Source organism: Chiloscyllium punctatum, chromosome 1 (assembly GCF_047496795.1).
Source record: "Chiloscyllium punctatum isolate Juve2018m chromosome 1, sChiPun1.3, whole genome shotgun sequence".
NCBI classification, from domain to species: Eukaryota; Metazoa; Chordata; class Chondrichthyes; order Orectolobiformes; family Hemiscylliidae; genus Chiloscyllium; species Chiloscyllium punctatum.
Window position 1 is genome coordinate 111775436 of NC_092739.1, and position 27402 is coordinate 111802837.

The 27402-nt window shown below is 39.5% G+C and overlaps 1 protein-coding gene across 4 annotated transcripts in view; it reads left to right on the top strand.

Moving 5' to 3' along the window:
* The window catches only part of LOC140478739 (probable E3 ubiquitin-protein ligase HERC1), a 342968-nt gene that overhangs the window by 42003 nt on the left and 273563 nt on the right, over positions 1-27402 (top strand). For all 4 annotated transcript variants that reach the window (XM_072572083.1, XM_072572056.1, XM_072572075.1 and 1 more), the window contains exons 4-9: positions 6415-6594; positions 10974-11285; positions 15715-15811; positions 20872-21015; positions 22727-22854; positions 24969-25113. In XM_072572083.1, the coding sequence (XP_072428184.1) occupies positions 6415-6594; positions 10974-11285; positions 15715-15811; positions 20872-21015; positions 22727-22854; positions 24969-25113 (1006 nt within the window). The remainder of the gene's footprint in view (positions 1-6414; positions 6595-10973; positions 11286-15714; positions 15812-20871; positions 21016-22726; positions 22855-24968; positions 25114-27402) is intronic.

Here is a 27402-nt window from a genome sequence, read left to right on the forward strand (position 1 = left end):
TTGTAGTTTTTATAAATGACTTGGATGAGGAGGTTGAGGGATGGGTTAGTAAATTTGCAGATGACACAAAGGTTGGAGGTGTCATCGATTGTATAGAGGGCTACTACAGGCTGTAGCGCGACATAGACAGGATGCAGAGCTGGGCTGAGAAATGGCAGATGGAGTTCAACCTGGATAAATGCAAAGTGATGCATTTTGGAAGGTTGAACTCGAATGCTGAATATAGGATTAAAGACAGGATTCTTGGCAGAGTGGAGGAACAGAGGGATCTGGGTGTGCAAGTACATGGATCCCTCAAAGTTGCCACCCAAGTGATTTAACAGAGCCTTGCGGGACCCCACTCAACCCTGTCCTCCAAGCAGAATATTTTCCATCTAAACCACTCTCTGCCTTCTGTCAGCCAACCAATTCTGAATACAGATAGCCAAATCTCCCTGTATCCCATACTTCCTGACTTTACCATGGGGAACCTTATCAAATGGGTTGTTAAGAATGCACATGGTGTTTTGGCTTTCATTAACAGGGGTATCAAGTTTGAGCCGCGAGGTTTTGCTACAGCTCTACAAGTTCTTGGTGAGACCACACTTGTAATATTGTGTACAGTTCTGGTTGCCCTTCTATAGGAAAGATATGGAGGCTTTGGAGAGGGTACAAAGAAGGTTTACCAGTTTGCTGCCTGGACTGAAGGGCTTGCTGTATGAAGAAAGGTTGAATAAGCTCGGACTTTTCTCTCTGGAGAGAAGGAGGAAGAGAGGAGACCTGATCGAGGTATATAAGATAATAAGTGGAATAAATAGAGTCAATTGCCAGACACTTTTTCCCCAGGGCAGGATTGACTGGTACGAGGAGTCATTGTTTGAAGATATTAGGATGAAGGTATAAAGGAGATGTCAGAGGTAGGTTCTTTACACAGAGAGTTGTGAATGCATGGATACGTTGCCAGCTGTGGTGGTGGAAGCAGACTCATTGGGGACATTTAAGCAACTGCTGGACATGCACATGGATAGCAGTGAGTTGAGGGGTGCGTAGGTTAAGTTATTATATTTTACATTAGGATTAAACCTCGGCACAATAACTTGGGCCAAAGGGCCTGCTCTTTGCTCTACTTTTCTGTGTTGTATGTTCTATTCATTTTTAGTATATTGGACTTGAGTATTTTGCTCAACTGAGTGTGGGCTAACAAAGCAAAGAAACACACAGTATATGGGACAATATTGAAAGGGTTAGAGGAAGTGAGAGACCTTGAAGTACATGTCCACAGAACTCTGAAGGTGATAGAATAGATTGTAAAGAAGGCCTGTGCGATACTTTCCTTCATTGGGTGAGTTGTTGGACACGAGCAGGGATCTAATGCTGAAAATACATAAGCCATAGCGAGAATTTTATGTACAGTCCTAGTCACTGTGTTCCCAAAAGGGCATAATTGTTTCAGTGGCAGTACAAGAATTGACAAGACTGTTGTCAAAGGCTTGAAAATTGCAGTTATCAGGTAAGATTGGTTAGACTAGTGTTGTTTCTCTGAAAATAGGTGAGGCCGAGGGGTGACAGGCATTCAAAATAATGAGTGGCTTGAATAGGGTGGATAGGGAAGGTCTGTTTCTCCTAGCAGAGAATCTTTGGGAGTACAGATTTAAAGTGATCAGTGAAAGGATCCGCAAGGACTTAAGGCAAGTATTTTTTGCCCAGTGGATGGTGGGAGCATTTACTGCCCAGTTTACTGGCTGAGGCGGAAACCCTCAAATCATTGAAAAAAAAAACCTGAATTTGCAATCAAAGCCTTGCAAGTTAGTGCTATGTCCTGATGTGGGAAAGTAGGGTTAGAATAGGCTGCTAGTTTATTCAGCCAGTGCAGCATAATGAGTTGAAAGGGCAGAGATAAAAGTTGGTCTTTCTCTATGGTTGTTTAGAATAAATTGATCATTCTCAGTAAGCAAGCTCTTAGTGTGTGTCGCATGGACCAGACTGGTTGCACTGTTTCAGGATAAGCGGTTGACTATTTAGTACTTAGGTGAAAAGAATTTTCTTCATTCAGAGGGTGGTGAATCTTCGCAACTTTCTGCCTCAATGGGCTGTGGCAACAGTTTTTTGATTGCTTGAAACTGAAATCAACAATTCTGCATATTAAAAACATCAAGGTGTACAGGCCCTACTGCAGGATAGTAATGTTGAACTAGAGGATCAGCTGTGATCTTATTGAATGGTGGAGCAAGCCTGAAGGGCTGGACAGCCTATTTCAGCTCCTAATTCTTATGACTTGTCCTGTTTAGTTGGTTGGTAGCTTTGACAAGTCAGGAAATCAATTATCCAAGCAGAACTCATAGGCTGTTGTACTCATAATTTTTATATGATTGGTCCAATTCGGTTTCAGATCAATGTAATCTCTAGGATATTAACCAGTGGGGGAATTTAGCAATGGTAAGGTCAAAGGGAGATAGTTAGATGGTCTCCTGCTAGTGATGGTCTTTGCTTGCCAGTTGCATGGCATGGGTCAGACTATCAGCTGAAGCCTGGAGGTGGCGCAAGCCTTTCAGCAGGTTGAAGGGATTCCTGATGAAGGGATTTTGCCTGAAACGTCAATTTTCCTGCTCCTCGGATGCTGCCTGACCTGCTCTGCTTTTCCAGCACCACTCTGATCTAAACGTGTACATGGACTGCTTCAAGAATCAAGTTTATCAGAGGATTCACAAATGGTGCTAAACATTTTATCATCAGAAAATATCCCCATGTCTGACCTTTATAGAATCATAGAATCACAGAATTCCTACACTGTGGAAGCAGGCCATTCAGCCCATTGAGGTTACATTTGGGGTGGCACAGTGGTTAGCACTGCTGCCTCACAACGCCAGGGACCCGGGTTCAATTCCTGCTTCAGGCAACTGTCTGTGTGGAGTTTGCACATTTTCCCCGTGTCTGCGTGGGTTTCCTCCGGGTGCTCTGGTTTCCTCCCACAGTCCAAAAATGTGCAGGTTAGGTGAATTGGCCATGCTAAATTGCTCGTAGTGTTAGGTGAAGAGGTAACTGTAGGGGAATGGGTCTGGGTGGGTCGCTCTTCGGAGGGTCACTGTGGATTTGTTGGGCCGAAGGGCCTGTTTCCACACTGTAAGAAATTTAATCTAATCATAAACTTTTCAGGAGCATTGCACCCAGTTTTCCCCCCCCTTTTCTGTCCCTCTAACCCTGCATTTCCAATGGCTAATCCACCTAGCCTGCACATTTAAGGGCAATCTCACATGGCCAATCCACCGAACCTGTACATCTTTGGACTATGGGAGGAAACTGGATGAAACCCTTGCAGACATGGGGAGAACATGCAAACTCCATGCACTCGAACCCAGGTTCCTGGCACCATAAGGGAAGTCATTGGAGGAAAGGTCATTGATGAGGCACTTCAAGACGGTTGAGCCTTTAACCTTACCCCAGGGAACTCCTACTATGACAGTCTATGGCTGAGATGATTGCCCTCCAACAACTGCACCATCTTTCTTTGTGTTAAGCAAGGTTTTTAAATAGTAAAGAGTTTTCCTGATTTCCATTGATTTGAGTTTTACAACAACTCTTTGATGCCATACTCTGTCAAATGTTCCCTTTGTGTTCATTGAAGCCACTTCCACCTCAGTCCTGGAGTTCACCTCTTTTGTCCATGTTTGGACCAAGGCTGTAGCAAAATCAGGAACTGAGGAGCTGTGGTGGAACCCAAACTGAGCGTCAGTGGGCTGAAGAGTTGCAAATGGAGTTTAATTTGAATAAGTGTTAGGTATTGTATTTTGGTATAAAATAAATAAGAGCAGGACTGTGACCAGTGGAGTGCCACAAGGATCGGTGCTGGGTCATCTACATCTTGTCATTTACATAAATGATTTGGATGCGAGCATAAGAGGCATAGTTAGTAAGTTTGCAGATGACACCAAAATTGGAGGTGTAATGGACAGCGAAGAGGGTTACCTCAGATTACAACATGATCTTGACCAGATGGGCCAATGGGCTAAGAAGTGGCAGATGGAGTTTAATTCAGATAAATGAGAAGTGCTTCATTTTAGGAAAGCAAATCTTAGCAGGACTTATACACTTAATGGTAAGGTCCTAGGGAATGTTGCTGACCAAAGAGACCTTGGAATGCAGGTTTATAGCTCCTTGAAAGTGGAGTCGCAGGTAGATAGGATAGTGAAGAAGGTGTTTGGTATGCTTTCCTTCATTGGTTAGAGTATTGAGTATAGGAGTTGGGAGGTCATGTTGCGGCTGTACAGGACATGGGTTAGAATATTGCGTGCAATTCTGGTCTCCTTCTTATCGGGAAGATGTTGTGAAACTTGAAAGGGTTCAGAAAAGATTTACAAGGATGTTGCCAGGTTTAGAGGATTTGAGCTGTAGGGAGAGGCTGAACAGGCTGGGGCTGTTTTCCCTGGAGTGTCGGAGACTGAGGGGTGACCTTATAGAGGTTTACAAAATTTGAGGGGCATGGATAGAATAAATAGGCAGTCTTTTCCCTGGGGTCAGGGAGTCCAGAACAAGAGGGCATAGGTTTAGGGTGTGAGGGGAAAGATATAGAAAGAGACCTACGGGGCAACATTTTCACACAGAGGGTGGTACGTGTATGGAATGAGCTGCCAGAGGAAGTGGTTGAGGCTGGTCCAATTGCATCATTTAAAAGGCATCTGGACGGGTGTTTGAATCGGAAGGGTTTGGAGGGATATGGGCCAGGTGCTGGCAGGTGGGACTAGATTGGGTTGGGATATCTGGTTGGCATGGATAGGTTGGACCAGAGGGTCTGTTTCCATGCTGTACATCTCTATGACTCTGACTAGGACTTATACTATTAATGGCAGGGCTCTGGGTAATGTTGTAGAACAGAGACCTCTGGGTTCGGATGCATAATTCTTTGAAATTTGCGTGACAAGTAGACAGGGTGGTTAAGAAGGTGTTTAACATGCTTGCCTTCATTGATCAGACTTTTTGAGTAGGAGTTGGGATGTCATGTTGAGCTTGTGCAGGATGTTGATGAGGCTTTTTCTGGCGTACTGTATGCAGTTCTGGTCACCTTGTTATAGGAAGGGTATTAATAAACTGGTGCGGGTTCAGAAAACCAATACCAGGATGTTACTGAGAATGAAGGGTTCGAGATATAAAAATAGACTGGAAAGGCTGGTATTTTTTTTTCACTGGAGCGTGGGAGGTTGAGGATGACCTTATTGAGCCTTATAAAATCATGATGGGCATAGATAAAGTAAGGTGGGGGAGGTTAAAACCAGGTGGTATATTTTTAAGGTGAGAGGAGAAAGAATTTAAAAAGGACATGAGGGGCAACTTTTTTTGGAGTGGTCAGTGTGTGGAGTGAAATTCCAGAGCAAGTGGCAGATTCAGGTGCAGTTACAACATTTAAAAGACAATTGCATAAGTTCATGAATAGGTAAGATTTGAAGGGATATGTACCAAATGCAGGCCGGTGGGATTAGTTTAGTTTGGGGATATGGTTGGCTTGGACTGGTTAAACTAAGGGATATGACTTTGAGCAGGTTATTGCTGAGAAAGTGCTGTTTACAGCACTGATGATGATCCCTTCCATTTCTTTGAGATTAGACCAATAGTAGAATAATTGGCCAGATTGGAATTGACCTACTGTATGTGGCATGGACATAGTGATTTTTATATCCCTCGGATAAAGGAAGATTATGCGGAAATTTGATGGTGGATTTTGGCTGTGGTAGTGTAGGTAGGGAGAAACTGTTCCCATTGATGGAAGAGTTAAAAACAGGAAGACACCTATGAATTGACTGGCAAAAAGAATAAGGTGGTATGAGAAAATGCATTTTTCAGAGTGTGTGGTTAGGATCTAAAATGTATGGCCTGAGAAACTGTGCTGGTGAGAGACTCGATGGAGGCCTTCAAATGAGCATTACATAATTATCTGATGTAATTACGTAATTATTTGCAGGACATTGGAGAAAAGATTGTGGACAGGGAGTCTGAGAGTTGCTCTTCCAGAGAGTAGACCATGAACACGCCTAACTGAATAGCCTGCTTTTGAGCTATAATCATTCTGTAACTGATTAGGAAAATATTTTGACAGTGATTTTGCGAAGTTCAGGGTAGTGGAGCTGTGCAAATACAACTCTATGGCTGATCATGCAAAAGCAATGACCATGTAAGAGGTGCAGAACTGGATGCTACGTAGACTCCACCTTAGAGATTGTAATCTGGATAAATAACCCACTAAAGCTTCGTGTTGCTTCAGGTTTGTTTTATAATACTGGAAATATGAAGAATATTTATAGGAGAGAATGAATAAATGATTACTGTTTTTTATAGGATTCTTTCTAGTGAAGAATAAATAGTTACAAATGGTTATGCAGGTAGTGTTAAATATTTTATATTCTTGAGTAAATGCTACTTTAATCTACTTGCTTTCTCTCTCTCAAGATTTGCAGGTTGGCCTTAGACTGCCTGTCCAGCACCAGTTCTCAGAACTCTCAAAGCCGTGACAGCGAAACGAGCACAGTGTATGTTTGGGGCAGTAACAGTAGTCATCAGTTGGCAGAAGGGACACTGGAGAAAATTTTACAACCTAAATTAGCACATGGATTTGCTAATGCGCAGATGGTAATGAAGAGGAGAATTGTTTATTTAATTATTGATAAGTAGTTGTGCCACTGTTTGGAGCTAAATGAAGACAATCTGTAGCAGCTTTTTTAAGATGTGATTTATAAAGATGTTACTGACTTGAACAATGGATTTGTGTTATTTATTTTCTCTTTTGACAGTTTAGCAATTATATTTCACTATACAGTAGCGCCTCGACATACGAACGACTCCGTTCATGAACAAATCGGTTTACAAACAGGATTGTATGTAAAATTTTGCTTCAACGTACGTACGGAATTCAAGGTATGAACGAAGGTGAACATTTTAAATGACGATGTGATGTCCCATTATCGGAAAATTCTGCAACAAAGAAAAAAACAAGTTTCTCTGGATCGTTTTCTTGTGGCATCACCAACCTTCAAGAGACAAAAAAGAGAAAAGACTCCGGAAATATCTGAATAGTGGGAAAATTGAACTTTGAACCGAACTTTTCGGTTTGCGAACCGGGTCCCGGAATGGATTAAGTTCATAAGTCGAGGCGCTACTGTACCTGTTAAATTTAATGATTTTTCTTTTTGTACCTCCTAGCCGTCAACAACTTTATGTGCATCCTACTTTTGGATGGGTGGATAAAGTTGTCCGAATAATGACATTGCTATGTTTGCCAGAAGTCTGTAAATGTGGTGTTCCTGATTCTTGCAGAAAGAAATCATTTACAGGATCAAATCCTTCTTAAAACTTGTTGTTTACCTGTCTCTACAGACTTGAACTTCACTGTTCTGGCACTATACCTTGGTATTTGGTTAGCTATTTAATTTGGATCAGTACATTTTCTACACACAGAAAACGAAACCGTGTCAGTAACCTTGGGTCCCTTGTTAATTCTTCAGTCAGTTTACTTCATGGTATTTTGGGTTTTAAAAACTAAAATTCTATTTTTAATGCCTATTTTTATAGGTTATCATTGACCAGAAATTGAACTGGACTAGACTTAAATTCTGTGTCTACAAGATCAGTTCAGAGGCTAGGAATCTTGCAATAACCCATCTCCTCACTCCCCCGGTACAAGTAACGAATGTGATGGAATGATCCCCATTGCCTGGATGAGTATAGCTCCAATAACACATAAGCTTGACAGCATCTGGGAATATGTAGCCCTCTTGATTGGCAACGCATTGACAAATATTCAGTCCTTCTGAGTATATTTAAGGAGATCAAAGGTTATGTGGAGAAAGGTTTTTAAACACCGTTTTCTCATAATCAACCATGATTGAATGGTGGCGAAGACTCGATGGGCTGTATGGCCTAATTTCTGCTCCTATATTTTATGGTCTTAAGATCTAACACTCGGCAGTAGCAGTGTGTACTAATTACAAGATGCACTAGAGAAATGCACCAAGACTCCTTAGACAGCGTCTTTCACACCTATGAGCGCTACCATCTCCAAGGACAGCAATTACATGGGAACGCCACCAAGTTCTCCACCAACCCATTCACCAGTCTGACATGTAAAATATATCACTGCTCCTTCAGTGATGCAGGGAAAACCCCTGGTAATCCCTCCCTGACAGCATTGATCAATAGGCATCTCATCACCACCTTTTCAAGCACAATAGGGATGGGTATGTGGCCTAGCCAATGATGCCCACATCCCGTGAATTAATTTAAAAATATTTGCAGATTTACATCTGATATTTGAATAAAATTATTGTTTTCATTATGCAGAATTGAGATCGTTTGCTTTACCAGTCAAGTTTTTTTTTGCTAAGGTGATATTTATATTTTTTCTTCCAAATTATATCCATTTTCATATATCTCCTGTTAAAGTTATTTGTCACTTATCATTCTGTAAATTATCTAAAGTTTCTTATGCATATGTTGTGTTCTTCCCTGTTGTCAGCTATACATTGCTACAATTACTTGTTAAATAGGAGAAAGTGAGGACTGCAGATGCTGGAGATCAGAGCTTAAAAATGTGTTGCTGGAAAAGCGCAGCAGGTCAGGCAGTATCAAAGGAGCAGGAGAATTGACGTTTCGGGCATAAGCCCTTCTTCAGGAATGAGGAGGGTGTGCCAAGCAGGCTAAGATAAAAGGTAGGGAGGAGGGACTTGGGGGAGGGGGCGTTGGGAATGCGATAGGTGGAAGGAGGTTAAGGTGAGGGTGATAGGCTGGAGAGGGGGTGGGGGCGAAGAGGTCGGGAAGAAGATTGCAGGTCAAGAAGGTGGCACTGAGTCTGAGGATTGGGACTGAGATAAGGTGGGGGGAGGGGAAATGCAGATTTCTCCAGCTTCCTCATTCCTTCCCCCCCCCCCCCCCCCCCCCCCCCCCCCCCCCCCCCCCACCTTATCTCAATCCCAACCCTCGGATTCAGCACAGCCTTCTTGACCTGCAATCTTCTACCTGACCTCTCCGCCCCCACCCCCTCTCCAGATTATCACCCTCACCTTAACCTCCTTCCACCTATCATATTCCCAATCCCCCTCCCCCAAGTCCCTCCTCCCTACCTTTTATCTTGGCCTGCTTGGCACACCCTCCTCATTCCTGAAGAAGGCTTATGCCCGAAACGTCAATTCTCCTGCTCCTTTGATGTTGCCTGACCTGCTGCGCTTTTCAGGCAACACATTTTTAAACTACAATTACATGTTGCTATGTTCAAATGTCTAATCTGATTTAAGAATAACAGTAGTCCCGACAATGATGCAAATGGAATAACACACCTTAATCTTTCACCAATCTGAACAACCATCCTTTACCCCTACACTCTGCTTTATAATGTTTTTTAGTCAATTTGCTATCCGTGTAATTTTTGTGCCCTGACTCCATATGCCCCAACAGTTGTTGTGAGTCTGCTGCATCGTAACTCTACAAACACTACTAAAATTAGCATCGTCGTGTGGAAATGAAAAATCTTAAAAGCTGATATATGCAAAAGAGAGAGGAATTTATTTGGACTGACTGACAACCACTTCTCCATTGCTTAACTCTTGGACTAGATGTTATGATCTCCTTTGAGAATGATAACTTTTATGAAGTTTGAACTTTCAGTTAATAGGTGAAAGGGTAACATGATAAAAATTTATGATTTAAATTTTTTATTGTAATAAAAGGCAATCCACATGATTGACGACACAATAGGAAACTTGGATTTTAAAGCACAAAACAGAAGTTTGCTTTTTTTTCTTTTACCTCAGCCAGAAAGATACTTCACAAATATAGTTCACACTGTCCTTAAAGTTACATTCAGTTCTCCCAGTAAGCAGTCCAAGGTTAACTTTTGAGGGTTTACTTCTGCTCTTTTACTTTCTCTATCTAGAATCTTTTAATCTCAGAACTGCCTTTCGCTTTGACGATTTTTTCCCTCTGGAGATTCTTTCTTCAGTGCAAGCTAGAAGAGCTTTACAGTCTTATTTTTAATTCCTCAAAAACTCTGTCTTCAGTCCAAGGGCAAGCTCCCATCTGCATTCCTGCCTGGTGAGCCAGTGCATTTTGCTGCCTGTAATCTGTAGTCTCCATCTCCCAGATCCTGGAAAACTGACCTTGTTTGTGAGTTCTCAGAGTTGTCCTAGATTTTGTGAGGGGAGGGTTCTACCTCCGTGGCAGTGTGAATTGCATGGACTTTCCATCCTGCTATAAATGCTCATCATGTGTTCTTGAATGGCCATCTGTCTTTCACCCTGGACCTAAAAATAATTTAAAGCGCAACTGTTTGCCATCCAATATTCTCAACACTTCTTAGGGATTTACATTGTATCTTCTGTTGGCTAATTAGGCTCAGTGGTTAGCACTGCGACCTCACAGCACCAGGAACACAGGTTCGATTCCAACCTCTAGTGACTGTTTGTGTGGTGTTTGCGCATTCCCCCCATGTCTGTGGGGGTTTCCTCCCACAGTCCAAAGATGTGCAGGTTAGGTGCATTAGTGAGGGGAAATGTAAAGTAATAAGATAGGGGAATGAGTCTGGGTGGGATACTCTTCAGAGGATCAGTGTGGACTTGTTGGGCTGAATGGCCTTTTTCCACACTAAGTAATCTAATCTAATCTAATCATGTTATAATGATTCTTTTGACCTTTCATTTACCTTACATTTTTTGGACTGTATCTTTAATTTAACAACCTCGTAATTGTAACACTAGAGGTTTACTTTGTGAAATACTGTCCTAAGTGAAGCACTGAAACAATTTCTGTTTTAGTGGAGAAAAGAAGGATCCAGAGGTAACAAAGAAGAAACAGCTTGTAATATTTGAATTATGTGTATGATACTGTTAGCTAGATGTCATTTTCTCTTTTAGAATCAAAGTCAAACAAGTTTCTGTAAACTCCTTTTTGACTTACTACTGTTTATATAAGTTTCTTTCTGAAAAATTTAGAAATTCTCTTCAGTAATCTTTTTTTAACAGATTGAAGCTGGACAATACTGCACATTTGCAATTTCCGAAGATGGTTCTGTAAAGGCTTGTGGAAAAGGTAGCTATGGCAGACTTGGACTTGGTGACTCAAATAATCAGTCAGCACCGAAAAAGCTCACATTTGAACCTCATCGCAGCATTCGTAAAATCTCATCCTCAAAAGGTTCAGATGGGCACACACTAGCTGTAACTGCAGAAGGAGATATATTCAGCTGGGGAGATGGTGATTATGGGAAGCTCGGACATGGAAATAGTGCGACACAGAAATATCCCAAACTGATTCAAGGACCATTATTAGGAAAGGTACTGGCTAAAAAGAAAAGTAACATTTCAGAAAATGTCTCTATATTTATATATCTCTGTAATTGACCATAGATTTGAGCAAGATGTGTTTTGTGAAACCATAGAATGGTTATAGAACAGAAAGATGGCTTGTTTAATTCATCCACACTGCAACAAGCAATTGCTGTTGTAATTTATTCCCCCCCCCTTCCTTCAGTGGTTATCTTATTTCCTTTCCAAAATTTAATTTGGCTCCACCACACTTTCTCAGGCAGTACAACTTACTTTCCCATCTATTTTAGTCATCTGCAAATTTAGCTAAAGTACCTTCTACCACTTCTTCCAGCTTATTGATATAGATTAAGTCATTGAGGCCTGAGGATAAAACCTTATGGCACCCCACTAGTTCCATTTTAGCAACTAGAAAAAGATCCATTTATCCTGACTTTGTTTCTATTGTTAGCCAAACCTCTATCCAAGCTTTTAAATAACTCCAAACCCCATGTTATCTGAATTTGTATATTAACCTTTTGTATGGCACCATATCAAATGCCTCCTGAAAATCCAGATATACTACATTTACAAGGTACCCAGATTATCTACTTTGCTTGTTACAGCTTTGAAGAATTCCATCAAATTAGTCAGACACTCTCTTTACCCTTCATAAAACCACACTGACTTTGAATCTGACTTTCCATGTCCTGTTATTACTTCCTGGATTCTAACAAATTCCCAATTTCAGATGTTAAACAAGCTTGTCTATATTTCCTACTTACTGCCTCCACCTTTTCTTTTGAATCAGGGTGCTGTGATAGCATTTTTCCAATCCACTGGAACCTTTCCCACATCCCAGGGAATATTTGAATACTATAACCAGTCGATTCACTCTCTCTGCTGCCATTTCTTTTAAGACCCTACGATGTAGGCCATTAGGCCCCAGGGACCTGTATGCCTCCAGCCCCAGTAGTTAGCTCAGTATGTTTTCCTTTATGTTTTCAGTATGTTTGAAGTTCCTTTGCGTTACCTGTTTACTAATAGGATAGTACTTGTGTCTTGTACCATGAAATTTGAGGTAAAATATTGATTTAGTGTCTGTCATTTGTGCTCCCCACTATTAACTCCCCAGTCTCATTATCCAATGGACCTACATTCGGTTTAACTACTATCCTTCTGTTTATATGCTTATAGAAGCTTTTGCTATCCAATTTTATATTTGCACTGCTTATTATATTTTTAGCAACCATTTGTTGTTTTTTCAAAAATTTCTCTTCCAGTCTGCCTCTGACCTTTGCAATATAATAGACCATAGTTTTCATCTTTGTTATCTTTAGCATCCTTGCTTAGCAATAGATATTTTTTCTACGTCTTACAATTTTTCTTCCACTGTGGAATATATTTTAGTCAGGAGAAATTGAATATCTCTTGAACCTGCCACTGCTCAGTTAGTGTTCCTGCCCAGTTTACTAGGGCCAAATCTTTCCTCATGCCAATGTAATTATCTTTAACTCCAGAATGCTCATGTAATATTCCAGTTTCTTACCCTCCAAACCGAATCTGAGCATGCTATGATTTATTCGAACGTGCTATGATTACTCTTCCCTAGAGGATCCTTTACTGTGTGATCATTAATTAGTCGCATCTCATTGCATAATACCGAATCCAGAATAGCCTGCTTCTAGGCTGGGTCCCTAACATATTACTCCAAGAAACAATCTCCATACTGTGTTTCTCCCTCCGTGGATGCTGCTAGTCCTTTTGAGATTATCCAGCATTGTATTAATTCTTACCTGACTGGCCTGTAGACACTGGCTTTATCCCAGCATTTTTTGTTTACAGAGTCACAAGTTTCAATTCTCCAATCCTCTGATACCATTCCTGTATCTGAGTACTCATTTAATTGATCTTCCTAGCTTGGGTCTCTTATACATACCCTTTTCTTAAATCCTAAATTGACCTCTGCATTTTCTGTTCCTGTTGGGATGGTTCTTGTGTCTCCCACCATGAAAATTGAAGCAAATATTGATTGAACATTGACCTTCTCTTGATATTCTTTTACTATTCATATATCTACAAAAGTCTTTTTGAATTCCCTTTTTAAGGAATCTGCCCTCTTCCCCCATTTTCTGTATTTACCTCTCATATTTGTATTCCACTTCCTCTTTCAACTTGCCATATTCTGCCTTGCATTAACTTGTTATCTACTGGCATATTCACATGTTTTCTTTTTCTAGTTCATCTTAATCTCTGTCTTTCATCATGTAGGAAGCTCTGACTTTGATTGACTTACCTATTCCACTTGTGAGAAATTAACCAAATTATCTCTTTAAGGACTGAGCCAAATGGTTTTTAACAGTTTTGCCTCACATTCTTTCATTCAAGTTTACCACTGATAAATTCACTGCTATCCCACTGAATTCAGCCTTCCTGCACTTGTGTACTTTGCCTGTTGATTACTTCTAGTCCTTCACCATATCCAGTCCAAGTTTTCTCTTCCTATGAGCTCTGGTCCCTCACTGTTCTCCAACTGCAAGCACTTGCACAGTTTGACCCACCTCAATGATCAGAACCAGATCCAGCAACTCTTCTTTCTTCTTTAGACTGGAGATATACTGATGTAGAAATTTTTAAAAAACTTTTTAATGATTTTCTGGATTACATCCCTCTATCTTGGAAGAGATGGAATGTGGCCAGGGATTAAGTCACTGCTGAATTGAAGATCATCTGTTGCGGCTGTAAAGGCTGATTCATGAATGCAGTCCTGTCTACAACAAGCTCAGATGAATTAGTATTGCCTGAGTTTGAGTGATGTTTGTTCCTCTTGGCAGGTCCTGTTTTCCACAATCTGGTCATTTTGTTTATCCTCTGCTGTTTCCACACCTTTTGCTAACTGTTTGCCACGAGGTATTGTTTTCAATGAGGACTTCCCATGTATCACCTCATCCTTGTCAACTTGAGGCCTTGCAGGCATTCTTGAATCGCAGATCAGGACAAGCAAGTCCAAACATCAGGGAATGTGGCTATTATCCATTCAGCTTGTGTGACCCCAGCATTTGCTCAGAAGGGCAAACATGCCGGGATCCCTGAATGCTGGTGTCTTCCATATTTAGCACACTATCTTGTCAGAAGGGGCTCTATTTGTTTTGAGTCAGTAGAGATGGAAGCTGTTCAACCTGTTTTCTTAGCTTGGCTCCTCACTTCTGTAAAGGAACATGTTAAGAACACATATCTGATTCATGTGAAACTTTGTATTTTCAGTTTGCTGTTCACACTTAGCCTTTCAACTTCGACATGAAACATGTAGCATGGCAACCTGGTGCTGATTTTGGCATTAAGGGAAAGATCCTTAGGGTGTAATTATTGGTCTGAGATCTGTCAGGCTGCCAGTGACCTCCAGAGTGAGGGAGTCAGTATTGATGGAAGATGGAGTCTCTGTGTCCTAGCCTATAACTTACACATTCCTGATGCCAGGAACTCATTACTGTTACCACTTTGTGTTACAATAACTGAAGTTCCCCATTATCTCTTTTCCATGGTAGAAAAGAGAGACATGTTGCTATTGTCTTTGACTTTGCCCTGATAAATGCAAAACAAAAAATGCCAATTTTCAAAAACTCAACAATGTTGTGGTTCTGTTCGCCGAGCTGGAAATTTGTGTTGCAGACATTTCGTCCCCTGTCTAGGCACAAGGTTCCAGACACAAGGGATTGTCAACTTAAATTCCCGAAGAATCAGCTGCATTGAACATTCTGTATGACCCCAGGGCATAACTCCCACTGACGCTGCAGAGCTTGCTTTCTGATCATTGTTATTTACAAATAGTCAAGAAATTGAGAAAATATGAACAAGAAACAAAGAATGAAAAAAATAGAATTATATCCTTTTCAAAATTTTAATTTTAAAACAATATTTCCCATTGACTTAGATGATTGTTCATAGAGAAGTTTTACAACAAACAATTTTCAGGCCAGGCCAATTAATTTCCTCATTGTGATTGGAATATCTGTTTTTTTAACCCTTCTGTACTTTTGTTTCCTTCCAACCCAGGAGCAAAATTACCTACTTTTTCATGTTCATTTGCAATGAATACAGAAAACTTTAAACTATCTTCTTCCTTGTCATATAGAGATTTACAGAATTTTTAGATTTCTAAATTAATACTCAGCAATTGGAGAAGATTGCTTCCTTTTGTCTATCTGTACTTAAAAAAAAAACTAATTTCAAGGCTGATAAAATGCTCAAGTTATCATTCTACTAAATAAGTTAAAAGTCGACAGTGCCAGAGGAATGAACCATACTTCCATAATTTGAGTAACTAGCAATATTGTTGTGATTATCACTGGCAGTTTAAAATTACGTGATTATAATGTATGATAATACTTATTAAAAATGTCAGTATGCATGTCAGTCAGATCAAGTCAGTCATGTAACCCGTACAATTTTTGTTTTGTAGATTGTGGTCTGTGTGTCAGCAGGTTACAGGCACAGTGCATCTGTGACATCTGATGGAGAGCTTTATACTTGGGGAGAGGGAGACTTTGGCAGACTTGGTCAGTATTTAGTGCACCGTGGCTGGTTCACTTAATTTGCTTTGCAACATGATGAGAAACTATTTTATTGAATGTAAAATAAATAAATGTCTAATTTTAAACTAGGCTGAAGACAATATCTTTCAGATACTTGCAGCATGTTGTGATGAGTATAGGAGAAAGTTTGAGTAACTTGTAAGTTAACAATAAAAGTGGTGTTTGGCAGATGACAATGATTGATGCGATATTTTCTAGAGAGTAATTATAGATAAGGGAATAATCAAGATTCTAATAAGTTGTGTTTAACTGTTGAAATTATTTAATTGGGTATGATATTTGCAGTAGTCTGTTGTAATAAAATACCATTTCACATCATGTAATTTTGAATTAAAAGTAAGGCAATTTTATTTAGTTTGTTTTATAACAGATTTTGATGCATCTAAGGTGCTTAATTGCATTTCATCATGTAATGCTGGTGTATGGGCCTTTCAATCATTGCGTCTGATGATTGTTTAGAGATTATATCATAATAACTCATGCTCAACGTTTTAATGGAAGATGTAATTATTTACTTTATATTCCTCTTCTCATTCTGTTTCCCAAATTCCTACTGGCTTCTGCAGCACTGGTGTTTGGTTATTTTTTTTTTAAATGATGCATACTAGAAATTAAAAAAAAACACATATTTGAACTGGAAAGGCTTAAAATGATGTGGAGAAACATCTAACAGGCAGCTAATTCGGAGAGCTGAGCAGAATCAGCTCTTCTGATGTGAGCTACAAAGATTCTAACTTTGAGGTAAACACTTTAAATTTGAGGTTTGCTAATCTGTAATTTTGAAAGCTAATTAGCTATCGAGTTTATAAACTAAGGATGCAATTTAATTAAAGAAGAGTTAGATTATGTGAGAATTACATGACCAAAGTGAGGAAGATAGTGAGAAGTGAACAGAAGTAGAAAGCAGGAGGAGGATGATGCAAAGCGAAAGGGAGTGAGAAAGATTGAAGAAGTAGGATGACATGAAGGAGAGAGGAGGAATGGTGGAGAATGAAAGGAGAACAGAGCAGAAGATGATGCATATGGAGGGGCACATGTGAAGAGAGGTGTAGGCAGTGGCTACACATGGAAGATGAGTCTAAAAAGTGTAGGTCATTTCCCTGTTGGCTGCTAACTAGCCAAGTAGTTACAGATCTTTTGGACAACGGGACATGGGATGCTACAAGCATGGGAACAGGAATAGATCATTTAGATCCTTGAACCTGTTTCATCATTCGTTTTGATCATGGTTGATCTGCATCTGTCTCCATAAACCTGCCTTTACTACATTTCACTTAGACGATATCAAAAATTTGGCAATCTCAGAATCAAAATTAACAATTATTCTAGCATAACTTTATGGTTTTAGAAAAAAGTTGCTAACTTCTTCCGTCCTTCTACGTAAGTGTTTTGAGAACAATGACCATAATTCTATAAATTTTAAAATAGTTGTGGATAGCAATAAGATTGGTCCTCAAGTGAAAGTGCTAAATTGGGAGAAGGCTAGTTACCATGATATTAGGCAGAAACTGGAGAAATTGGATTGGGGATGGCTGTTGAGAGTAAATCCAAATCTGACATGAGAGTTTTTTAAAGGCAGATTGATCAGAGTTCAGAGCCAGGATGTCCCAATGAGGATGAAAGGTAAAAATGGCAACATTCAGGAAGCAGGATGACAAGAGAAATTGAAACTTTTGTCAATTAGGAATGTGCATGCTTGCTGGCCTAGCCAGTGATACCACATGCTGTGAATGTTTTTTTATTAAAAAAAGGGTGGCATATGTAAGATTTAGGAAACTCAAATAAGACAAGCCGGTTGAAAAATATAAAGGAAGCAGCAAATAATGTAAACAAGGAATTCGGAGGGCTAGAAGTATCCTTGGCAAATAGGATTAAGGAAAATACCAAGGCATTTTGAGTTCAGAAGCGATTTACCAGGATGTTGACTGGTATGGAAGGTTTGAGTTATAAAGAAAGGCTGATAGGCTGGGATTTTTTTCATGGAGCATTGGAGGTTGAGAGGTGACCTTAGAAGTTTATAAAATGATGAGGGGTATGGATAGAGTTAATGGTAGTTGTCTTTCCCCTCGGATGGGGGATTTCAAACTTGGGAGCATATTTTTAAGGTGAGTGGAGAGACATTTAAAAAAGACATGGGAGCAAATTTTTTACACAGACGGTGGTTCGTGTGTAGAATGAACTTCCTGAGGAAGTGGTGGGTGTGCATACAATAACAACATTTAAAAGACGTTTGAATAAATATATGAATAGGAAAGGTTTGGAGGGATATGGGCCAGGAGCAGATAGGTGGGATTAATTTAGTTTTGGATTATGTTCGGCATGGACTGGTTAGACCGAAAGGTCTGTGCTGTATGATTCTGACTCTGTGTGGATGTAGGTTTGCTCATTGAGCTAGAAGCCTCATTTTCAGATGCTTCATCACCATACTGGTTACATCTTTAGTGAGCCTCTGGACAAATTTGTCCAGAGGCTCATTGAAGATGTTACCTAGTATGGTGACGAAATGTCTGAATATGAACCTTCCAACTCAATGAGCAAACCGACATCTAGAACCTCAACCTGAGCTACAAAACTTCTCAAAACTTGCTCTGACTATGTATTGGGAGCAAAAGGGTAGCAAGGGAAAGAGTAGATCCTCTTTAAGGACAAATCAGGAAATTTACGTATGGAGCCAGAGGATGTGGGTGAGGTCTTTGTTGAGGAAAGTTTCAGAAACAGACCTTCATTGTCAACAAATTTTATTACTCATGATATATCATGGGACCAGTTGTAAGTTAAATGCTCCCATGATATATCGTGAGAAATAAAGTTTTTCAATACTGAAGGTCTGTTTGTGAAATTTTCCTCAACAGTTTAGAGTAGTCAGCAGGATGCAGGCTCTAGTAAGGGCAAACAGTTCGGCTGCCTGCGCAGATGTTCCATCTGGCAGCACAGCTGATTCAAGGGTTTCAAATGGGGTGCATAACGGGGCAGAGGGCAACAGTGCCGAGCTGATACATGTACAACACTGCTAAATAAAAATAATAACCGAAAGAGCAACAAAAGTAATGACAAGCATTATAAAGCCTTGTAGAAGGGTGCTGCCACAAGATCTGAACCAGTCATTCATCCAACTCCATAGATCCCAGTGGGGACTAGTGTTTCTGGGATGGGAGGTTGACTTCCAAAGTCTTTAATTAGTGCTTTGCATCAGTATTTTCCAGGAAGAAGGAAATGAATGATGTTTAGATTAGAGAGAGGTATATTGATATCCTAGGACATGTTGATATTTAGAGGGAGGATATAATGGGTGCCTTGAAAAACATTAAGGTACACAAGTCCCCAGGACCTGATGAAATTGATTCCAAGATACTGAGTTTGGAGATTACTGGGGCCTTGACAGATCTCTGTATCCTCTTTAGCCACAGGCGATGTCCCAGAAGACTGGAGAATAGCTAACATTGTTCCTTTGCTTTAAAAGGGCAACAGTGATAATCCATGAAATTATAGGCCTGTGAGCCTTACATCAGTGGTGGGGAAATTATTGGAGACAGGATTACCTGCATTTGGAAAAGATTGGATTTTTTAAGAGATGCCAACATAGCTTTGTACAGGGGAGGTCTTGTCTCAAATTTGAGTTTCTTGGGAAAATGACGAAGCTGATTGAAGGTCAGGCAGTGGATATTGTCTACATGGAACTTACTACTGCATTTGACGGGCTCACTTATAGTAGGCTGATCCAGAAAGTTAAGTCACATGGGATCGTTGAGAAGGTGATAAGTTGGATGTAGTATTGGCTTAGTCATTCAGATAGAGGGTACTTGGGACAGGGTATTTTTCTAACTGGAATTCTGTGCCCAATGATGTTTCACAATGATCAGTTCTGTGACCTCTGTTGTTTGTATTATATATAAAATGATTTGAATGATAATTTGGATGGTTTGCTTTGTAGGTTTGCAGATGACTCTAAAATTGGAGGAGTTGTGGATGGTGAAGCAGCTTGTCAAAGGATACAGCAAGATATAGATCACATGGAAAGTTGGGCAGAAACGGTAGAAGGAGTTTAATCAGACAAGTGTGAGGTGATTCCTTTTGGGTGGTCAAACAGCAGAGGAAAATATATTGTAAATGGCAGGCTCTTAGGAGCATTGATATACAGAGGAATCTTGGAGTGCAAGTCCATAGTGCCCTGAAAGTGACACACAAGTGGATATGATGTAAAGAAAGCATGTGGTATGCTTGCCTTCATTGGTTAAACATTGAGTGTTGTGAGCAGTTTTGGCCTCCACTATGGGAAGGATATGGAGGCTTTGGAAAGGGCGCAACAAAGGTTTATTGGGTTATTTCCCGATTGGAGTGTATTAGTTAGAAGAAGAGATTGGATTGGATTGTTTTTGCTAAAGTGTCAGAGTCTGAGGGTGACCTGATAGAAGTATATAAAATTATGAAAAGGATGGATAAGGTGGATAGTCACAGTCTTTTTTCCATGGTAGAAATGTGAAATACTAGGAGCATGGGTTTAAGACCAGAGGTGGCAAGTCGTTTTACACACTGTGATAGCCAAGGATAGTGATAAAAGTACAATGGTAATGTTTAAGAGGAGTTTGGACAGACAGCTAAACAGGCAAGGAATAGAGGTATACACAGACATGGGAATAGTTTAGAATGGCAACGTGGTTGGCATGGGCATGGTGGACTGAAGGACCTGTTCCTGTGTTGTATTGTTGTATGTTCTATGATATTTAGAGCTGAACATATAAGCCCTACGTTTTAACTCACTGAAAACCCATTGACTTTAATATGATTAAAGTCAGACCAACAGGATCTGAGAACAACTTTTTAACTTCTGTTTTTTGTTTTCTTTTTCTGTTGAAGTTGGAAGACCAAATTAAGTTAGAATTGCTGACATTTAAATACTAAGCATTTTCTCAAAGCACATATTTAAATTTCAATTTTGTTGGATTTTTATTAGCAGCATATGACTATCTATCCATAGGTTACATTGCTTGCTAATATTTAATTTGTATGCTTCTTGTGAACTTTAGGACACAGTGACAGTCATAGTCGTAATTTACCAACTCTTGTGAAAGATATCAGTAGTGTTGGCCAAGTAGCTTGTGGAAGCTCCCATACTATTGCTGTGTCTCAGGATGGACGAACAGTATGGTCGTTTGGTGGAGGAGACAATGGTAAGCTAAGTTAACCCTTAATTCTTTGCCAGAAAAGTTGAAAAATTTGTAACTTGTGCATACAAGTTTTTTGAATGCAACTTGAAAAGTTGCATAGGCTATTTAAAAAATACATTGGGATCCTCTGCTTCAAAAGTAGGTGGAAAAGTAAGGAAGTTATGTTACACCTTTATAAATCAATGGTTAGTCCCAGCTGGAGTACTGTATTTATTTTTCAGTACTGTAATTTACAAAGGATGTTAATGTCCTGGTGCAAGTAGAGACATTAATTTCCTAGAGCGGTTCCATGGAGAGTGTGGAGAAACTGGGACTAGAGAATTGAAAGGAAGAATCAATTGTGGTCTTTAAAGTCATGTTTTAAGAGACGAAGTAACATCAAAACTGTTTGCATTAAAATGCGGATTGCTAATCAGGGACACAGCACAAATATCAGAAAGGAAATTTTTAAAACTTAATTTGTGTGAACAACTATGAATTCAGGAATGCATGTATAAAACATTGGTGGAAACAGATTCAAAGGTAAGTTCAGTTTGAATAAATGCTTGACATTTTGAAAGGAAAAGTTTACAAGGCTATGAGGAAGACTAGGGGAATGGGATTAATTGAATAGCTGTTTCAAGAATTGCTTCTTGTGTTGTATGAATTGATAATTTACTGTATGAAATATAGCAACTTAGAAACATTGTTCAAGACATGAAATGAAAATGTCCTATGTTTGCTATTAATGTTTCCGTGTTTTAAAACCTGAAGAAAAATCCATGGAGCATTAAGTTTACATGCTGTCCATTTTGGGAATTCTTGTTCTTGTTTGGGAGAAAAATGTTGTCGAGATTCATGGTGATGAGGGTCCGATTAATCAAAACTTTGAGCAGATTTAGGATGGATATACATTTTCCTATGTATGGTTCTGAACAAGAGTCATACTGATCTCGAAACATTAACTCTTTCTTCTTTGTAGATGCTGCCAGACCTGCTGAGTTTCTCCAGAATTCTGTTTGTGGGGTGTAGGTTTGATATCCAGACGTTTCATTACCTGGCTAGGTAACATCATCAGTGGCGACCTCCAAGTGAAGCGAAGCTATTGTCTCCTGCTATCTATTTATATCATTTTCCTGGATGGGGTTCCTGGGGTTTGTGGTGATGTCATTTCCTGTTAGTTTTCTGAGGGGATGATAGATGGTATCTAGATCTATGTGTTTGTTTATGGCGTTGTCGTTGTCGTTTGTGGTGCCACATCACCACAAACCCCAGGAGCCCCATCCAGGAGAAAGATATAAATAGAAAGCAAGAGACAACAGCTTCGCTTCACTTGGAGGTCGCCACTGATGATGTTACCTAGCCAGGTAATGAAACGTCTGGATATCAAACCTACAGCTCAGCGAGTAAACCTCAACCTGAGCTACAAACCTTGCAATTCTGTTTGTTTTAAATCTTGTTGAATTCATGTGGTACAATACTAATCTCTAGTCGTTATACCAGCAATTTCAGTCAGAAAACTTGGGTTCATTTCGCCTACATTATTAACAGTTCAGCTGTGTATTTCTAATAACTTTGAGTTCCACTTGTTTGCAGGAACCTGAAATTTCCTCTTTATAAATCAAATTTAAAAAGTAGCACAGCAGCAAAAGCATTAGGAAATTGTGCAAATAATGTTATATTGGATTTTCATTTCCTCACCCATGCCTTAATTGGAATAATCCTATAATCTTAGGTAAACTTGGACATGGGGAAACTAACAGAGTGTACAGACCAAAGGTAATTGAATGTTTGCAAGGATTATACATTAGGAAGGTGTGTGCTGGGAGCCAATCTTCGCTTGCATTGACTTCTGCTGGACAGGTAAGGGAACTAAATATGATTAAGTAGTGTCTAAGTGGCAGATTTATCAAAAGCTTTGTATAGATTTCTCTACTGATGTTGTGGATATAAAATCCATAGATAATTGCCATCAACTTAGCAATATAGACAGAGCCAACAGAAGGGTAAAGTTGATCTCAATTAAGTGTTTTATGAATGATAAGTATATAACGTAAATAATTGTGTGATAATGACATGATAACAATTATGGGCAACTGAGAATTACACAAATACCCAACTGAAAATGATTTCTACCAAGGATAAAAAAAACTACTGTCAAAAGTTTAATTTAAATGCTTGTGGATGAAATATTAAAATATAAATATGCAAGCACTTGTAACTTGAAGTTTTTTTAACTTTTCCTTGAAATCTGATTGATTTTTGTTTTATGATTTAGAATACATTTTGACTTCACCTTCTAAGTCCAGAGTTGCTGTTGAGTTCCTTGTATGGATAATGTTTAACATTAGACAATTTGAAAATTGATTTTATTCTGCAAGTGATGTGACAGCTAATTTTGCTTGTCCAAATTACTCAAATGGAAAATTCTGAAGCTCATCTGTATATTTGTTTCGGCTTTGGGTTTTGGAAGCTGTGTGAAAGATCTGCAACTCCGTTCCATGCTACAAAGATTGAAAGTTTTACTACTTTTGTATTCAATACGCCTTCAGCTGTATGTTCAGGATGCCCAAAAATTGTTGTTCAACTTTATTAACTTTACCTATAGAAATGTTAACACACTAAGTGGCATAACAGCATAATTAATGTATTTTTAATGTTGATATGGATTTCAATTCTACAATCATAACACATAACTCACCTTTTCTTCCACTGTCACCCATTTCGAATTTTGAAAAAAAGTTAAGTTAGCATTAAATTAGCATTTAATTATAAGTATGAATTATACTTCCACTTATAGTATTGAAATTCACTTCCATTTAAGCCACTTTATTATTTTATTATATGCATCCCCAAAGTTATTGGCAATTAAAGTTGCACAAGGGCTTGAATATAACAACCCTCAGGGCTCAGCCGGTAAAAAGGGAGACAGACCCCAAGTTATTTCCCTACTGCTTGCAAAATTGCAGCAGGGCAGGGCAGATGGGTCAGTACTATTCAATTCAATGAACCACACTTTAGGATGGAAGGACACTCTGGGAAGAGTGAAGAAAAGGTTTACGGAATGAACATACAAATCAGGAACATTTTGAGCCTGCTCCACTGTTCAATACCACACACGGACTGCAATTGTCCAAGAAGGCAAGATAAATGCTGGCTCAGCTGGTAACACCCAGGTCCTATGAGTGATTTTAGAAAAGACATCATGGCTAATTTGATTGTAATTTAAACTCTGTTCATGCATAGCCTAATAATAATAATTTCTCACCAACTGAAGAACGTCAGTTACCATGATAAATTGGAGAGGCATAGACTATTCACCTGAGTGAATGCTGAAAGGAAATTTTATTAAGAGCTTTTCAAAATGCGTAGGAATCTGGTTAGAGTAGATTGGGATTATCTCTTCCCATTGACAGACTAACATAACAAGAGACACTGCTGGAAGGTGAATGGCAAAAGAACCAGGCATTACACGAAAGAGGACTTCTTCATGCAGCAAGTGTTTAGGATCTGGAATCTGCTCTGAGAGTGTGGTGGAGGAAGATTCAATTATAGCTTTTAAAAGGGCATTAAATACTAGTTTGAAGAAAATCCAATCTCAGGGCTGTAAGGAAAAGATGAGCGAGCATGACCAGATATCTTGCTTTGGCAGAGAGCCACCAAGAATACAACTGATTAAATAGTCTCATATGCTTTAACCATTTTGAGATTCTAATTGACACAATTAAAATGATTTGATAGGTTAACGAAATCCTGGTGCCTTTTTTGTAGCACTGTCGAGTGTTCCTATCCTTGTATTATCATAATTATATTTTTACAATGCTACTTAATGGTGAAAAACAAGTCAAAATATAAATCAGGAATGTTTTATAATGGTTAGCTTTATGAAGAAAAATGTCAGTTGCCTATGATCAAAACTTTACTTGACAAGATATTTGATGAATCCCATGCCAAATTATGCTTTTCTCTTGCTCCAGGTATTTGCATGGGGCTGTGGCTCTTGCCTGGGAAGTGGATCTTCAGAAACAACAGCTCTTAGACCACGCCTAATTGAGGAGCTGAATTCAACCAAAATCATTGATATTTCATGTGGCGATAGTCATTGTTTGGCACTAACACATGGTGAGATACAGTTAGGTCATAGTTATACCCCTGAATTCTGGAAAATATTCCTGCAAACACTGCATAAGTGCTTAATATGATCAATTAAACTTTGAATTCCAGATCCAGCATTGAACATAGAACAATACAGCACAGAACAGGCCCTTCGGCCCTCGATGTTGCGTTGACCCGTGAACTATTCTCAGTTCATCCCCCTACACTATCCCGTCATCATCCATGTGCTCATCCAAGGATTGTTTAAATCTCCCTAATGTGGCTGAGTTAACTACATTGGCAGGCAGGGCATTCCACGCCCTTATCACTCTGAGTAAAGAACCTGCCTCTGACATCTGTATTAAATCTATCACCCTCAATTTGTAGTTACGTCCCCTCGTACAAGCTGATGTCATCATCCTAGGAAAAAGACTTTCACTGTCTACCCTATCTAATCCTCTGACCATCTTGTGTGTCTCTATCAAATCCCCTCTTAGACTTCTTCTTTCCAATGAGAACAGACCCAAGTCTCTCAGCCTTTCCTCCTAAGAACTTCCCTCCAGTCCAGACAACATCCTTGTAAATCTCTTCTGCACCTTTTCCAATGCTTACACATCCTTTCCGAAATATGGCAACCAGAACTGTACACAATATTCCAAGTGTGGCCGCACTAGCATTTTGTATAGTTGCAGCATAATATTGCAGCTCCTGAACTCGATCTCTCTACAACTGAAACCGAACATACTGTATGCCTTCTTTAACAGCACTTTTCAACCTGGGTGGCAACTTTCAGGGATCTATGTACATGGACTCCAAGATCCCTCTACACATCCATGCTATCAAGAATCTTTCCATTGACCCAGTATTCTGCCTTTCTGTTGTTCTTCCCAAAGTGCATCACCTCCCATTTAGCTGCATTGAACTCCATTTGCCACCTCAGCCCAATCCTGCGGTTTATCTAAGTCCCCCTGCAATCTGTAGCATTCTTCCAAACCGTCCACTACTCCACCGACTGCTATCAATTTCAGGGAGTTTCATGAAGGGCTTCTCTCCATGAGGCCTTTCAAGTTAACTCTCAAAATTCTCTGCTACGCACCTCATTGTATATAGACACTGTGTCTATGATGTCATGTCTGCACTATTGTGTGCTTACCAGTGGCCATGAAATCTATGGGCCAATGAAACTGGAACAGGAACTTAACAGACTTTTGAAGCTGTAGAATATAATACTGAATTTTAAGGTTTGAGCAGGGGACACAGGCTTAAACGTTGGATTGAAGTTTCAAATCTTAAGAAAACAAGGTGGCCTTATGGGTTCATAATTTGGAGAGGAACACCAGCTTGTAATGGTTGGGCTTAACATGAGCTTCCACATTACAATTTCTGCATAATGATCTATCTCGAATATTCAGAAGTGGCTGTGTCTAATGGTGTGATCTTCTAGTCGTCTTAATGTATTTTGCTGAGTGTGTAACACTGTATATCAAATTTAAGTTGAACAGAATATGGGCGGATTTAAATAAAAGCAGTTTCGAGAGGAAAAGGATAGTATACAATTCTTATTCAATAAAGTGTTACATGCATCAACAGTTTATTTACTTTTGGTTAATAATGTATGCATGAACGTTAATTAGGCAGTAAAGTTAACACATTAGTGACTATTTTGTCATATTTTTAAGTCATTTTCTCAGTTTTTTTAAAAATCTTTGCTCTGATGTTGAGTGAAAGTAGATAGTCCAATCCTTTGCACAAGATTTACTGTGAAAACACAGCCAAGATATGTTTTTTTTTATGATGTATCGTCATCATTCCATGAAAGGCTGCCTTGCTTCTAATCAACATCTCTAGCATTGTGTTGGTTAAACTGGCCTTCTGGGAAATCATTGCGAATCTGTTATATATTAAAAGTCACCAATAGTGTCAAGTTTCAAAAGGCTCAGGTCAGGAGTTGGTGAAATACTTTTCTCTTGCCTGAATGAGTGTAGCTCCAAAACCCTCAAGCTTGACATCATTCAGGACAAAGCAGTCCACTTGATCAACATTTCATAAACCTTCACACACCATCCAGCCTGGCTGGGGATGTACCTTCTACAAAATGCGCAACTGCAACTCAACAAGATTTCTTCAGCAGCACCTTCCAAATTTGTGACCTGTATCACCTAGAAGAGTAGGTAAATGGAATGCCGTCACCGATAGGCTCCCCTCCAAGTCACACACCAGTCTGATCTTGAAAGCATATTGCCATTTCTTCATCATTATGGGTCAAAACCTTAAGGCCCTCTAACAAACAGCTTGTGAGTACCTCCTGCTTGTTCA